General features: G+C 40.2%; 2 protein-coding genes across 2 annotated transcripts; one reads left to right on the forward strand and one right to left on the reverse strand.

Moving 5' to 3' along the window:
* Positions 1 to 3,292: 3,292 nt before the first annotated feature.
* On the reverse strand, positions 3,293 to 13,479 carry LOC137188179 (protein sel-1 homolog 3). Its single transcript, XM_067597671.1, has 24 exons — positions 13,396 to 13,479; positions 11,618 to 12,140; positions 11,377 to 11,503; positions 10,707 to 10,828; positions 10,409 to 10,524; positions 10,069 to 10,118; positions 9,776 to 9,899; positions 9,545 to 9,683; positions 9,297 to 9,437; positions 9,007 to 9,212; positions 8,728 to 8,907; positions 7,124 to 7,246; positions 6,826 to 6,966; positions 6,629 to 6,691; positions 6,365 to 6,541; positions 6,148 to 6,275; positions 5,694 to 5,777; positions 5,502 to 5,583; positions 5,193 to 5,268; positions 4,976 to 5,097; positions 4,677 to 4,798; positions 4,455 to 4,569; positions 4,156 to 4,219; positions 3,293 to 3,921 (listed from the first exon to the last, which is right to left on the reverse strand). The coding sequence occupies exons 2-24, from the start codon at positions 11,955 to 11,957 to the stop codon at positions 3,674 to 3,676; spliced, it is 3,090 nt and encodes a 1,029-aa protein (XP_067453772.1). The 5' UTR covers positions 11,958 to 12,140; positions 13,396 to 13,479; the 3' UTR covers positions 3,293 to 3,673.
* Positions 12,434 to 14,401, forward strand: psmb11b (proteasome 20S subunit beta 11b). Its single transcript, XM_067597672.1, has one exon. The coding sequence runs from the start codon at positions 13,228 to 13,230 to the stop codon at positions 14,398 to 14,400; it is 1,173 nt and encodes a 390-aa protein (XP_067453773.1). The 5' UTR covers positions 12,434 to 13,227; the 3' UTR covers position 14,401.
* Positions 14,402 to 16,550: the final 2,149 nt, after the last annotated feature.

Consider the following 16,550-nt stretch of genomic DNA (forward strand, 5'->3'; position numbering starts at 1 on the left):
CATGTTCTTCACAGAAAATAAACCAAGGCCATGAAGTTTCAGGTTGAAAAATTGCATCCTTGTATCATTTTTCTTTTAGTAAAAATTTGAAATGGGTCAATTTGTGAATGTTTGTATAACCAAGAAAGACGATCCACTGACAACCAACACTTCAAGTTCAAGTGCCAGGCTACAGAAATAGCCATATGTTTTGTTTTTACAATGCAAACTCAACACACACACGCTTGGATCACTTGAAATGGCACTCAGTGATTGGTTACAGCGCTCATTGTTAACAGTGTAGTGACTTTGACAGACGAAATTGCATTTTACATCAGCCATTTGAAAAGAAGTGAAATTAAATTAGATGGTCACAGACAGTATCATCAAGCTCTTTGATTAACAATTACAGAGACTAAAATTGCAATCTACTGTTGTGGAAAATTAACAGAGTAGACATGATTGTGTGTGTGTGCGTTTGTGACATTTGTGCATGTCATGAACACGTGATGCCAGTTGGTTTGAAACCACAGGACTCTGAAACATCTAAAAATCAAATATTAGGCTTTTTCTTTTTTCATAACAAGAATGCATGCTAGTCAAAGTTATTGTCTCTCTGTGTTAATCAAATATCCCAGAGGGTTCAGTGAGAGTTTAATTCAACTAGAAAATAATGAACATTGTGAAAGCTGTGAATCAACTGAGAGATTCTGACAGTATGTGGTAATGCTGGTCAAAGTATTTGATAGCTATGACCTGAAGTATAGTGCAGCCATTCAAGGTCATATCTATCAGTGTGTTATCAACACAACTCATTAAATTATCGAATGGAAATTGAGTCTGCCCATCACATAATAAAACGAATCATAATAAAACCATTTGAATAATTCCTGCTTACTTCAGATGGAAATAGTTTTATTGTAGTGACACTAATCCATGACAAAATACATTTTTCAGCAGAATCTCAATAGCTGACACACAGATTTTGATGCTGATCCAGGTCTGAGAAAATGAGACTTTCCCCGACTTTCTTGGTTGCCTGTAACAGCCTGTGGACTGATTTCTATGTGAAGGTCTCCAGCCATTTTTTCTGCAAAACTCAAAAGGATGTGACGTTTTTGTGGGCTCCCGATTGCTTTGCCTCTCTCGTCAACAAATGACAAGACTGCTAGCTAGCTATCCGACTAGAAACACCCTGCACCCTCCGTCAACCACCACACATATCACAACAAAACCGCAGTGCATTGCTCCTCGGCCACAGCTCACTGAGCCTACCAGTGTCTAGTAAACACGGTTGGTAAACTAAGTTTCGCAGTTCGCGGGTCGGGTCAGGTTTGAGTGGTTGATTAATGCATATTTTTGCGGGTTGGGTGGTGTGGATTGGCTCTCATAATGGGTCGGGTGGGTATTAAAAAACCCTGAACCGGCTGTGCATCACTACCAGCCAGCAGCCATAGCACAGCAGGAGCCACTGTGTGTGTGTGTGTTTGTGTGTGAGCGTGCACTCGTACAGTGACTGACTGGGAGTGAGAGATGCTTTGCTGAAGCACGGTGCAAAACATAACGTTAGAGATCTTTTACATTATTATGAGAAGTGGAAAGGAGACGCAAGGAAAAAGACGTCACCTGCAATAGTCTCACATTGCTGCTTGCTTGTGTTGACAGATTGCGAGCATACGCTCATTTAACGGCCACTGGTGTCACTAATGAGAAGGAATTTCTGAAACTTACGTATAGAACCTTTAAAAAAATGTCCTGAAACATTTATGTTGGAAAAAAACACATCTGATAATACATTGTTTTACAAAAAAATCGTCTTTAGTAATGCTAGCTGTGTGGCTCTAGCAGTGTCTATGTCTGCATGTCTGCGGTCGATGGATTGCCATGAAATTTGTAAAGGCATTCATGGTCCCCAGATGATGAATCATACTGACTTTGGCGATTCCTTGACTTTTATTTAGCACCACTATCAGGTCAAAATCTTAATTTGTTCAATATTCTAGTTCATGACCAAATACCTGCAAAACTAAAGACATTCCAATCAGCGTCAGCTGTACTTTGTACAGTACAGCCTGATAGAACTGCTAGCATGTAGACTCTTTTAGCATGTCTTGTTTCTATATAACTGAAAAGTTTTAGTGCTGGCAAATTAATTTTTACCTTATCACAGCATTGATACCTCTTTGAGGACCATTAGCCTAAACTACGACTGTGTTGACAGATTATATCTAACATCTCCATGTCCTTTTCACAATTGAGATTCAGTGTGAAGTCACTTTGAGCTGATTTAGAACTGTGTCTTTATAATATCATCCATAATAGTGAATAAAAATACTACTATATAAACATTTAAAAGATCACTACATTACACGTGTAACAGTATGCAATGGGTTTTTTTCTGGTGACCTTTCCCCATTTAAAGGAAGTGACAGAGACAGGAGGGACAGAGATAGAAGAAAGAGGAGAGACATCATTATTCCATCCCCAAATTATACACACACTTCACGCTAAGCGCCTAACTGAGGGAGCTCCTCGTGGTGCTGTTTACACTGTGAAACTCCTTATTTAACTAATGACAGCTCCACAAATACCAAGCAACAACACTCACTGCTATAACTGCACATCATCACAACAGTCACCCGGAGCTGTAAATAACAGTTAAGAATTGAGTAACACTGGCTATTCCTCATATTTGTTGGCAACCATAGAAACACAATCCAACATAGAAACAAAAGGATATTGGTCATAATGCTATCTTTTTGTGAACACTAACAACAGCACCACAGAGAAGCTCTAAAGGTGTATTTGAGGTGTCCTCCATTGCTATAGTAACTTATCCTTTCAAGCCAGACTTTTTGTTGTTGTCTCCCATAGCGATGGGTAAAACTGATACTGTCTTATCAGATGTATCAACAAGGAGCAGTCAGAGACTAAATCAATAATTTCTGAAATTCCATTGCACTGGCCTTGGACAAAACGTTTAAGTGCCCTGCATGCTGTTGTTGCATGTCCAGTCTCTTGTGAGACACTTATCATCTACATGATAAGTTACTGGTCACTGATAGGACCAGGAACAAGCTTTAATAGCTGACCTATTAGGACACAGCTCCCGCTGTACATCTCCCAATCCATCCATCACTGAGGCTGTGGCTGGTTCCTTTCAGCTTTTAAATTACACAGCCATAGCAGTTTTTGTTTGACAGTTTAAATAGTGTAATGCAACCTCTGCAATCATTCACTTTCTCAAAATAAATAATTTGTTTAATTAATTAAAATAAAGAATTATCTAAGAAACTACCAAATTCAGGGGAGAAATATTTTTTTTTATTGAACTTACAGTACATGTTTTATAACAGAAGCTTCTCTGTCTTTCCTTGGCACCACTTCCACAAGACAATACAAACTGGAGGTCAGACTCAGCATTAATTAAATGAACTGCATGATAAGTATTTTAATTTTCTACAAACAAAACTATGGAAACATGCTGAAGAAACATTATCAACGCTCTGATAAAGCAGCACACTCACATCCTGATCAGCACTTCTCATCCTTCCTGTTTCATAAGTTAAAATGAGTCACATGCGTCCCAAACGCAAATAGTGCTGCAACTCATCCGCTAAATGTATGCTCTTACAATATGTAGTGTCTGGGGCTTTTGCTGTGGCTATTGGATCACTGTGCTGGGTATTGTATGTCATAAGAGATGATAGAGGAGTGTGGTCCAGAGAGCACACAGGCACACGCCCGACAGAGTCACAGCCACATCGCTGGCCTGCCGGAGCCACTGCTCGCCATTCAGCATGGTAAGCCATAGATTTCCTGCCGCTCTGTAGGTTCCTCCCATGATGCCATCTTGCACTCTATTCAAGTTGACACCATCTTGGCTGACAGATGATGTCCTTGCCCTCAGTGCACTCGCACGGCGACTGAAATCCCTTTCTCCTGTGTTCATTTGCAAATGAGGAAGAAAGATGGTACATACATGATTATTATTTACAGTGTCATGATAAATATTAACACTTTTCATGGTAAAAAAAAACATGACAACAGAAGTTAGCTTCTTATGTGGTGTACAATTCAGAGCGTGAGGTGTTAAAACAAAATGTGGGGAAACTGCACCATCTTGTGGCGAATTTGTGCAAGTGTGTGCAGTAAAGAAAGAAACCAATTACTCACCAAGACAGATATGTAATGCCACAATGACAATAGTGACAAAGACAGAAAGAAGAGATGTATATGCCTATGGAAAAATAAGAATGATTTAAATAAATGATCACATTTTCACTCTCAAAATAGGAGTCCTTAGTGTCTTTAATATCTTATTCATGATGAAAGTCCAATTTGCATTTTCACACATTTCAATAATTAAAGGTAGATCAAATTATGAAAGGAGGTTAATTTATTGTAGGAGTGCAGCTTGCCGTGTGTTGAATTTTTTTCTCTTTCTACATGTGAGTTGATTGCCTTATGCTTACCAAGAGGAGCTGTGCACCGTTCTGACTCATTTTCCTCAAGGCTTTTCCCATCTGGACTCTGAGCAGAGCTAAAGAACAGGGCGTTACGGCGTCTTCACCCTCTATATTCACACATCTTTGAAGACAAAACAATGAAAACTGTGTTACACGTAATAATCGCAGCAATGCTCATGTTCGTTATTCATTGTTGTGGCTGTTTTCTGGATTTAAAAAAAAAAGCACCTTTCTAAGATCTTCTCCACCACAATCTCCTGCTCATCATGATGTGCAACATTAAACAAGCCGTGGACAATCAATGGAAGAACGTGCCCTTGTTGTGCCAGAATGACCAGATTGTACATTCCCTGTGAGTGAGAATGAAATCATAACAGGGGGCTGATGAGTTATTCACAGAGAAAGTCTCCAAATAATAACAATGTATAATTGTGTTTGTTGTTTTTATTGCAGTGGGCCTGAGCCCATGGAAGTTTAATTAAGTTCATCATAGGGTGATGAGATTACAGCCTGAGTAAATCTGTCACCTGAGGGCTGCCTGCTAAAGCTGCTCTGCTATACATCGATATGGCTCGACCAACCAAGGATAATGAATCTTCTTTTTGTGTGCTGGAGGAATAGTAGTAGTAGTCTCCCATTTTCAGCAGAGCTATAAAAAAAAAGATAAATACTTGCTGTTTATCGACCAGATTGACGGGGAGAGAGAGAGAGAGGTTAAGGCAAAATGAAATGAGAAGAACTCACCGGATGGATGGGGACTGTAGTTTAATATAGAGTAGTTATGATATCTCCGCTGACAATCATGGCTGAGATTCAGCTCCTGCATTTGGGAGAATGTGTGCAGGGCGAGAAAGAGCACAGCAATGATGAAGGCTATGTTATAAACTGCTAATAATTTCCCTGCGGCTTGCCTTCCTTCTTTTAGTATGTGACTGGAATTATGTGCAAGTTGTTCATCAGCTATCTTCACAACGCCAACGATTTGACATTGATTTCTGGACAGTTGTTATTTTGTTTAAGGGCAGACACAAACCAGAGAGAACAAGCATTTACCTCACACAGGTGAGCAACATTGCTCTGGGCTAAACCTAGACCAGTTTCAGCTGCCAAAACATACTTCACAAACGCTTCCTGCCTGTTTGCAGAAAAGTACACAAATGTGAGGAGGCTTAGGACAAATAGTAAAGACCAGAGAAAATAATTAAAGGAGGACAATTGAAAAGTAATTGAAATTAATGTCCCTACCAAGAGCCCCGGAGGTATGCTTGAAGAGCCTCTCTGATCATAAATCCAAGGTGTCCGTTCTGTTCACAGACCTTTTTTAGCATTCTGTACAGAAAGGTGATGAATGAAGTATGGGTGATGAATTATGGCATATAATTTACTCTGCATAAACGGAAAATATTTCAACACAATCTAAAAATAGTCTCTGATTTGTTGAGGTCATTCTAAAAAAAGCCTCTAAAGCAGCAGCAGGGGCTTCTTTAAATTCATAAGACACTAGAATAACATTGGTAAGCAGAATCTCTCTGTGCCAGACAATATGCAGTCACAGTGGCTCTTATTTTTAGATATGCAAATACTAGATTCTGACCTTGAATTAGCCACTGTCATTGAAATTAGATGCCACCGAGCTGCAGGCTACAGTGCAACAGCCCATAACAAAGCTTTCTTCACCAAGCTAATGAAAGCCTCTTACATCACAGCCCTCTCCGCATCCTGAGACACCCCTTCAAGGCTTCCTGTCGAAAGGTACCAGGCTGCCTCCACTGCTGCAGCTACATGACCAAGCTGAGACGCGTTCAGAAACTGCTGGAATGCAGCTGTCTGTGGATCATATATGAAAGTATCAGCTGATTGATAGATGTTTATGGATTGACAAAAATACATTTTGGCTGGGAGTGTGGAGCTCAAACCTCATTCCTCCACGGACTGTCCGGGTTTTTCCCATTAAGATGATAAATCCCCAGGTTAAACATGCCATCATCACTTCCATTTAGCGCCGCTTGTTCAAAGTATTTCACTGCAGTCTTGTGGTCGTTCAGTATAATCCCATGGTACCAGCCTAAACCATTCAAGGCATTAATTGAGCCCTAAAGCAAGGAAACAGAAAACCAGTATTCATAGTACAGGAACATACTGTAATCACTCAGATTGATTGCTACAGAGTACACACATACCATAGCTGCAGCTTTCTCCAGCAGCTGAAAACCTCGGGTGTAATTTCTTTTCACTCCCTGGCCCTGAAGGAATCAACATCAATCAGCGAATCAATAACTGTCAAAACATAGACACACACAAACACACACACACACACGAAATATCCAGCGTTCAATTCAATCATAAAAAAGGTTGAGTCTTTATAATCTTATAGCACCTTCATCAGTAGGATGGAGTAGTCGTACATCGCCGAGGGATCCTTCATCTGCATGGCGCTTCTCTCAAACCACTTCACGGCACTGGCTGTGTCCTTTGAGACTCCATGTTGGCCCCAGTAAAGCATTGCTCCCAGGCATCTCTGAAGATAATAGAGTCTTTATTAGTCAGTTCTGAACACAGACTCTAAAGTACAGGGAGAAATTTAAGCAAGATTTGACTTTCTCTAAAGTACTTTTACATCTTCCTGACACGCTACATCTTCACAAAAACTCAGATGTTTTGTATATCACACATACCTGAGATTCGATGTCTCCTTCCATTGCTTTGAGTTTCATATATTGAAAGACATCACTTGTCTCGTGTGTCAGGCTGTTTAAGTCCTCTTGATTGCTTAGATAGATGTGTTCCGGTGTGTATTGCTTTAGGAAGGACAAATAGAAACATTAATACAGTAATTTATTACCTCTACTATTATTCCTCATAGTACTACCTAATTAAGGAAGTAGTACTTCTACCGCTACTCATATTCCCTATCAGTGCTAAAATTGCATGAATACTATTGCTACTGTTACTGTCAGTACCACTGCTACCACTACTTCTACAGTATAATACAACTATTACTAGTAACACTGCTCCCACTGCTGCTATTACTACTACTACTAAAAATAAACTTATTTCTTTTACTACTACTATTACAAGTATTTACAAAAACTGCCTTTTATCTTTGCAGCATTTTTAGAATCTGTCCCATCTCATCAGTGGCTGATGGAGAGACGCTGTTTTCTTTAAAGCCCCAGAAAACTTGCTACAGTACATCAGTAAGCTTAAATATTCATGACTCAATATTCAGAAACCTAGTTGCACTTAAAAAGTCAGCTAATCTGCTTCATCAGGACTGTGTGGGTTAGGTTTGATCAGATTTGATTGACAGTGGCGTGGAAACAGAGGCAAACAACCCACCAGCTGTCACCACATTTTGATTCAAATGTTGCTGATTGCTGCTCAGAGGTACCAACTTTTTTCAAGCGATCTCAGGTCTCAGCCCACTTCAAATCAAACGGGAGAGCTCAGATAAAACAACACAGACAGAAATCTCTCATGTGAAACAACCAAAATTGTTTTAACTTGGAGCAGAACATTTTGCAGTCATATCGGACTCTGTTGCTTATTGTAGGAGGCTGACTGAGAAAATCGATTTTCAGGGCCTTTAATCAATACTGGAACTAGATTTTTTTTTTAAAATTCTACTCTCATGTACTCTGACCAACAGAAAGTTTCTAGGAGTGTTTCAAACCTCATCAGACCACAGGATCCAGCCTGCAACATCTACTCAAGAGACGTAGCTTATTAAAATATTCCAAGAATAAACAGGAAATTAGTCGAAAGTAGAGTTCCTCTCATAGCGAGCTCCAAAGCCTCCTTTATCTTCGGAGCGTTCTCATTCTATTCATCAGGATGGCTAACTCATTTACATTTTAAAATTAAGATTTAAGATGTACCTATTCTGCCTCCACTGATCCAACTGGTCGGACCAACAAACAATCCATTAATCATATTTTGGGGGGCAATCCCTTTTGTATCACTGCTGTTGTTGTGCTTGATATATTATTGATATCATTATGCATTTATAGTTTTATTTTATTTTTGTTCCTTGGCTTCTTTCCATATTTCCTTTAAATGTGCCAACACGTGCTGTATCTTATAGTGCACCCTAAATAAATACTTGACTTCCAATGTATTTTCTGTTGGTACCACTGTTATTGTTTATACAACCTCCGCTATTTCTATTAAAGCCACTATCTGTATACTACAAGTAAAATTACCATAAATAAAAACTCTTATCTATTGATCTAACCATAGGAACTGTAATCTATAGGAATCTATAGTTATGGATACATACCTTATCTTCATGTATCTTGGAACTGTCAATATCGCTCTGAGCCCCAGCATTGGAGTAGTAGCTATAAGCCATGTCCAAGTCTTTTGGAAATCCATCAATTCCTTGTGTGTGCTTGTACCCTGCATGCATCAGGGCAAAGCGGTTATCACCCGATGCTCCGATCAAACTGTAGATATGACCCTGAAACACACAGGGGTCAATATTATCAATCATCATTAGAAAAGTGACAGTATGTGTGATAAAGTAGTAATTAAGTAACAAGGAAGGCATTGATTCTACCAGTTTTTGATTGACTGAGTTTCCCAAGCCAGAGAGGTGGATAGTGGCCAACAAGAGAGACGCTTTGTGATTTCCAAAGCAGGAGGACACTTGTAATAGTGAAGTTAATTTGGATGTGACTTTAATTTGTGCCTGATCCATGGCCAACACTGTTCCAGCTGCCTGTTCAAACAAAACACTCCCGAGCTTCTTCATGTCCAATGATCCTACAGAAAATCACAGCTGTGTGAGTAGTATGATCACTTATACCTACAATACATGCGATAAACAGTGCAAACTATTTATGGCACCTGTTCTGAGTTTTTCCTCGTTTGTTTGCAAGAAATGGAAAAGTGTACTATATTTAAGTTGTGTTTCCCAGGTCCATGTTTGTCTGCAGATTTTCTCATCAAACTGACTCCACAGTCTTATAAAGTGAGGGGTACAGAAACCTGAAATAAAATATAGAAAGCAATCTGTCAACAATATTCCTCTGATACTTAATAGGTATGCAGGTATTATATTGACACTCTTGATATTAGATCTATATCTACTTCACCTGTGTTGAGTGATGATGGGAGATGACTGTCACCTACTCCCTGCAGAAAAGCAGCTGTAAATTCTTTTATTTCTTGACACACACCATGAGTTTTATCCAGATCCTGTAATGTTGACTCGGGGTAAAGATGATTTTTCACCTGTGACATGGACAAGACTCTATTTAAACACACTGGGAATAACAGTAAAAAAAACAACATACAGTAACTTGATAGATGACTTGGCACTTTACCTCTTCAGTTCCAAAACGATAGTATTTTATAGGCCCAAAATACCCACGGATGCCTGGCATGTACTTGCCTCCTCCAATGACAAAGTATCCATCAGTGTCATCATAATGGATGTGGTCCTGAAATCTATAAGATATTTAATACCACTAAAGCAAGCAATCATCATCTTTCTGTGTGCTGATATCTAAATAATCTCTTTCAATTAACTGGACTTGTGGTTTGCTCATTTCACCACATTTAAGTTAGAAAAAAATGACATTAAGTATCTTTTAAAAAAATCCATAAAATGTCTTACTTATATACATATATGCGAGTTTCATCGTCCCATGTTGTATCCAACAGCACCTGAAAGTGAGACATAAAAACATATGAGCTCACAACACACAGAAAAAACCTACTCAGCTGTGAACGACTCCAAATTGCAGAACACACTGCAATCGCCTGGAGTTTCCCAGCTGGAAAGGAACCATCTTTCAGCATCATACAGCTGTTCCAAAAGGAAATCAAACACTGCAAAGCCGAGGCACCAAACGAAAGTCAGATGAGAAACGAAGACTATAAGACTTTCCCTCGAGCTGTATTTTAATATCCATTCCCTATCCCACCTCCCAGAGGCATACACTGAGGTTCTATACCTTTGAGTCCTGTATGTAACAGTCTAGTCTAATCCATTTCCGCAGGGGCAACACCACACTGGTTCGGAAAGCTTCATCTTCTCCTGTTGTCACACGTGCCTGAATTATGATGTCCCCTACACAGAAGATATGACAGTCATATATTTCACTGCAGGAGACCCAAAGCTCTTTATTAATACATAACACAGTCTGTTCCACAGCCTCACAAAACACACATCATCGCTCACAATATCTCATGATACCTCAATCTAATCCCCGAAACTGGTATCAGGTGTACACACAAGCTGCTGTGACCCACCTGTGTCTGTAAGCTGCATCAAAACGGAGTCATATAAATTTTTCCTATCAACATGATGGATGATCCCACAGAGCTTCTTGTGACACCATTTCAGTAGGTAGATCCACACAGATATGGTGACGCTGAAAACCAAGCAACGAAACATGATTTGACAAATCATTTCTATGGCTACTGAAGCATAAGGTTAATTTTAAAATGCTGCGCTATCTGCTAAAAATGACTGACCTCGCTGTCTGTCATTGACCGTAAATAAAAAGCTTATATGCTCTGATGAAGAGGCTTCATGAAGCCTGTAAAGTCATTTATAATGACGATGAAGTAAAAGTGGAGTGTGTTCTAACAGCTGCCACTTGAAAGGGAAACATTCACTGACCTGTGACCCATCAATCTGCTGAAATCAACGCAAACCTCTCAACCACACGTCTTAAAAACACATGCATAGAAAAGCATATACTGCACTTTTGATTCATCATGTGGTGGTTTGTCACACTTAATTGGTTTTATTGTACACCTAGCTGGCCTGTCTCTGCAATTCTTAAGTGTTGGATAAAACATTTGGAGACTCTGCTGGAGATTTTCTTTTTCATGTTGTGTAGTTGAGCTTCATACAAAATAAGCTACAGCTAAAATGAACTAATTGAGAAGTCAATGTGTGAAGTGTAAGTCCCACCTGGGCTGTGTCACAGCATGAAGACGGGCTTTCTCCAGGGCTCTGTCGATGAAAGGCTGGAACCTGCGGACCATTCCAAAGTGTTCACCAGTACTTGCCAAGGGGAACTTTAGCATATCGATGACATCTATGTGCAAGTAAAACGACAAACAATGTCTGTGTGAGTAACAGTGTCCTCTCCTGAACAAACAATGTTTTCATGCTTCCATTAAAAGGTTTTTTGCATTGCAAAATGTCTGACCTGACTCATGTGGACACTGATGGATTGTGTTTCTGGTCATCTGCCACATCAGTTGAGCAGACCATGAAGGGCACTCAGTGGGAGGTTTAGTTGGTCGCTCTGAGAGTGGCATTATCTGTAGCACTTTGTAAATCCTCACAATAGAGCTATGGTATGTCCTGGGTTCATTGCCATTATGAAGATGGTCTAGCCAAGCACGAACTGTCACGTTCTGGGCCTCCAGAACGCGCCTGTTGAAAAAACTGTGTTGATATAAAATGGACAGAGGGAATCTGAGCCGCACCTGGTGGAATCTGTAGACTCGGGGTACACTGTTGATCCATTTCCTCCTGAAGACCATTAAATCTGTCTTCCTTAATGTGGACACCACCACCTCCACTGCGAGCTGACATTGCCTGGAGCACTGATACCGCACACGGACCACTGAGCCATCTACCACTTTGTCAGGGGCTGAGTCAAACCCTATGAAATTGTCAGACAGGCTATCACCACTCTGGGATGAGGAGGCTGAAATGGCTTGTCCCTGGGTAAAGTGAAAGATAGAGTATGTAAATAAAATTAAGTGAATGTGTGAGACGCCAGAGTGCAGTCCTTTTCAGTCAAACAAATTAGGCAGGAAACATAGATTGACAGAACATATTTTAAGAGGATGTTTGCTTGCTTAAGGAATATATAAATTCATAGGAAATATCAAGTTTCAAATGTAACCGTTGTCACTGTAAATACAGTAAAGAGTAATAGAGTTTCTTACCATAAAAATAGCAGCAGTGAGGACATATCCAAGAACAATGCTGTGTAAAACGTTCATTTTGCAGCAAGTACTGTGAGTTTTTTTGGCTTAAAATGAATTAAAATGTAAGAGAAAATGTGTAATCCTTGAGTTCGGTTCTAATCCGTTCATCAATTTAAGTTAGTAATGTGTCGAATAATGTTGGCCCTCAGTGGTTGACACCTGGCAGCATAGTTCCCAAACAGGTGTCAGTGTGTTGAGCATACACCCTGTATGATGCAGGATTACCTGATTTTCTGGTGTTGCAAGTTTAGGAATTTGCATGATGTGTCTTTAAAGGGCTACCTACCTAAAAGGCTTGGCTAGATTCACTCTGCTGTGTTGAGAGCTAACAGAAATGTTGTTTGATTCATTTTATTTCTGATTCTATTAGAGAACTTACCACAGGGGTGATGCATCAAAGAGTCTAACTTAATTTGATATGCTCGAGCCAATGCTTTGCCATCACCCTGCATCCTCTTTGGCCTACGCCCACACAAGACTTTGAAGAAATCTGATCTGAAAAACAACCTGATACTGCAGCCAAAATTAATTACCCATAGCCTACTGACTTTTATGCTTCGAACTGAGGGGATGCACTGGGAACTGTTGCTGATGGGTTATTTTAGATGACCACATGTAGATGAATGCTGTCTTGTTGTCTATATAAAGGGTGACTGCTGTTTATAGACATAATCTACAACTCTGGGTGACATACAAACCTTTGACAGACAATTGATGGAAATATTTTTGATTGGACTTGAAAAGGGTTTTGGAAAGGGTTTCTTGGACAGGAGATAAGAAAATTGAATCATAAGTCTGAGCAGAGTGATCATATTCAATGGCTTTACAGGACCTATGCAATTTCCAGGATGTCTTTCTGGACAGTATAATCACTGAATCTTCTTCAGTGCCTTTTGGAAAGAAAACTGGACATAACTATATGTCTTGTTTGCCATTCAGCAATAGGACAGGTCTGTTTAATTTTTATACACCAGTTGCAGAGTACCTTGATGAGAGTCCAATACAGTTTGGGCAAATCAGCAATGTCCAGAGCTCCAGTGACATCTCATTTCAAGACTCCATCCTGCCATCCCTCTCCTTCCCTACAGGCCTTCCCCTTGCTTCCTCTCAGTCTGTACCTCTGCCTTTCCCCATGTCTCATGGCACCACCACCCTGGCTTTCATGTTTCAGGGTGGTGTGTTGGCTGCAGCAGACACTCGTTCCAGTTGCTCTGGCCTTGTGGCGTGCCCAGCCTCCCAGAAGATCCTGCCCATTCACAGCCACATGGTGGGCACTACCTCAGGTACTTCTGCAGACTGTGCTCTTTGGAAACGGATTCTGTCTCGAGAGCTGCGGCTCTACCAACTCCGCAACGGCCGACGGTTGTCCACAAAGGGAGCTGCCAAATTGCTTTCTCACATGCTTCACCCATTTAAGGGAACTGAGCTGTGTGTGGCTGCCACTTTGTGTGGGTGGGATGGAGGAGAAGTAGATGGATGCCATGATCAAGGAGGTACAGAGATTGATCTTGACAGCCGCAGAGAAACAAGTCAAATGACTGACCTGGGAAAGTCTGTAGATACCAATCTTGAAAAGGTTTCTTTAACAAAGACAAAGACTGAGTGGTCTTCCCCGACAACTAGTGGTCAGAGGTGCTTTGACAGAAAGAAAGTGAGTTTCTCTGGACCCAGTCTCGTCTATGTGTGCAGTGACGGCACTCGCCTGCAGGGAACGCTCTTTTCTGTGGGTTCTGGATCTCCATACGCCTACTCCATTTTGGACCAAGGGGTTCAGTGGGGACTGACAGTGGACGAGGCCGTTTCAATAGCCAGAGAGGCTGTATACAGAGCAACACACAGGGATGCATACTCAGGAAACTGTGTAGACATCTATCACATCACCTCTAAAGGATGGACTCGCAGGAGCAGGGAGGATTTGAAAGAGGAATATTACAGAGAAAAGGAAAGGCGAAGACAAGAGAGGAGGGAGAGACGAGATGTGACTTTGTAAAGAAATGAAAAAAAATAAAAATGGCATGGCAAAAGTAAGGCAAACATTTGGGGAGTATTTTGGAGAGACGTGATGGCGTCTTTGCAGCAGATACTAAATTAATGAACAGAACAGGCAGTTGCATTATTCAGGCTATTTCTCAAATGATTTGGACATGCATATCATTCCCTATAATAAACATCTGATGTTTTGTTTGTGCTGATGATAAAAAACAGTGCACTGCTGGCTGGCATTTTGATTTAGACAGTAAAACCATTATGAATCATTTCAAGTATGTGAGATAATTTCAACCAACTCCTGCATGTGTTTGATTCGCATAAAAACAAAACTAAGAGATAAAACTAAGCAGAACCAAAGACCAGGCGATACAATAACACATAGGGCAAATTGTGCAAAAATGTAAATGTCTGGGGCAGTTACTTACTGTATGTGAAGGTCATAATGTATTGCTGTATAAGGGATGATAAGGAGTTGAAAATTGATTTGTGCCTGCTGTCAGAACTCTTCTGAAGCTTCTTTGACACTTCAATAAATTAATGAGTAAATGAAATTTTGCTGAACTTGCCTCTTCATTCAGTTTGAGCAGTCTGGTAGTAAATTAAGCATACTAGTAATTATTCGAGCGACAGTGACTGCAAAGGATATTAGGGCAAAAGGTACAGAGCTGTTCATCCTCATCCTCACTGTTCAGCTCTGCCTTTTTAAACTTCGGTAAAGACAGACAAAGTGTAGTAGTGAAAGGTTTCAAGGGCGAGAAAGTCCACCATATGGGAGGAAACGTTCATAGCATATGGATTATGCAACATGTCAAAATGTTGGAGTGGTGCTTAAGGTTGTGTTTCTACATGCTGATATGAGCTTATTTTTGACAGAGTTTTGGTGGCTAATGTGTGCATGTGTGCAGTGAGCCTGTGTGTGTCTCATTCATTGTATGAAATAAATTACAGATAGAGTTGCATGACCATGCTCAGCACATCTCCAGTGGAACATCAGAGCGTTGAGTGTCTTCTTGAACCTACACTAGTCATATGATTGACTGTTGCTGTGAGAGAAAGCAGGGAAAGCCTCCCATCCTCCCAAACCTCATCCATAATTCTCATCTTCGGAAGTTCATTAATGACAGAATTATTGAGTGAGTGGAAAACAAAACAAGTGGAGACCAATTAGGTGGTCCACATTTGACAGCTTGCAGGGACAGACTTATAAGTACAGAACATGTTCTGAATGCAAGGACAGAATCGTGACTGTAATAAAAGTTTTGAGCCTGCAAGAAGAACTGTGACTCTAGATTTGAAGGAGAAGTCTGGCGTCCTTTTCTTACCCTCTTCAAATCTTTTTGTTCTGTTTTGGCAGTTTCTACCCCACGCACTCAAACTCCAGCTGAAAGCAGAGCAAACTCCACTGGATTTGACCAAGAAGACAAATATCATAGACTCTGCCTTGTAACTTCCATCAGTACATCTGGGTTTTTTTGTTGTTTTTTTATTCGTCTAAAAGAACTTTGAAAACAGATGTCCCTAACAGCCAGAAATTCACAAAAATTGTTTGACAGTCCCCTCTCACAGTTTGAGCTCAGAACATTTTTTTTCACTTGCAAATCTGTCCCTATGTGTTCTCAAATCCTGACTTGCAGATTGATTACTGCTTGGTGTTGTTTTGTGCTAGCTCAGTAGTTTTGGCATTAATAAACCTCCGTACCCAGCTGGGTACAAGGAATCTGGGGAGTGACCTTAGGGTTAGTTAGCTTGTTTTCTAGTTATATTACTGAACACTTGTCTCACCACCACTTGTTCAAGAGTCTCTTGTTTCTTAGGGGAGGCAGACATGTAATTCAAGAATGATCAAGTAACATCAATGTGCAAAGCAAGACTGCACTCTGAGAATAAATGATCACTTTTTACACTATTGAGATGCTCACAGCATGTGATTCTGCTGCTGTGCATCATAAGATCAAATTCGCTCCCTTGGGGTTTGGGAATAAATTTGTCAAAATCCAAAATATATCTCACTTTCACATTTAGATTTTGGGCATCTAAAGGACTTTGCAAATATAGACAAAGATATGGATACTAACTACTAATCTATATTATTTTGTCAGAGGTTGTTTGGTTTGTTTTTGTTTTTTGTTTTTTTCAAAACAAAGAATTTAA

This window comes from Thunnus thynnus, chromosome 8 (genome assembly GCF_963924715.1).
Source record: "Thunnus thynnus chromosome 8, fThuThy2.1, whole genome shotgun sequence".
Lineage (NCBI taxonomy): Eukaryota > Metazoa > Chordata > Actinopteri > Scombriformes > Scombridae > Thunnus > Thunnus thynnus.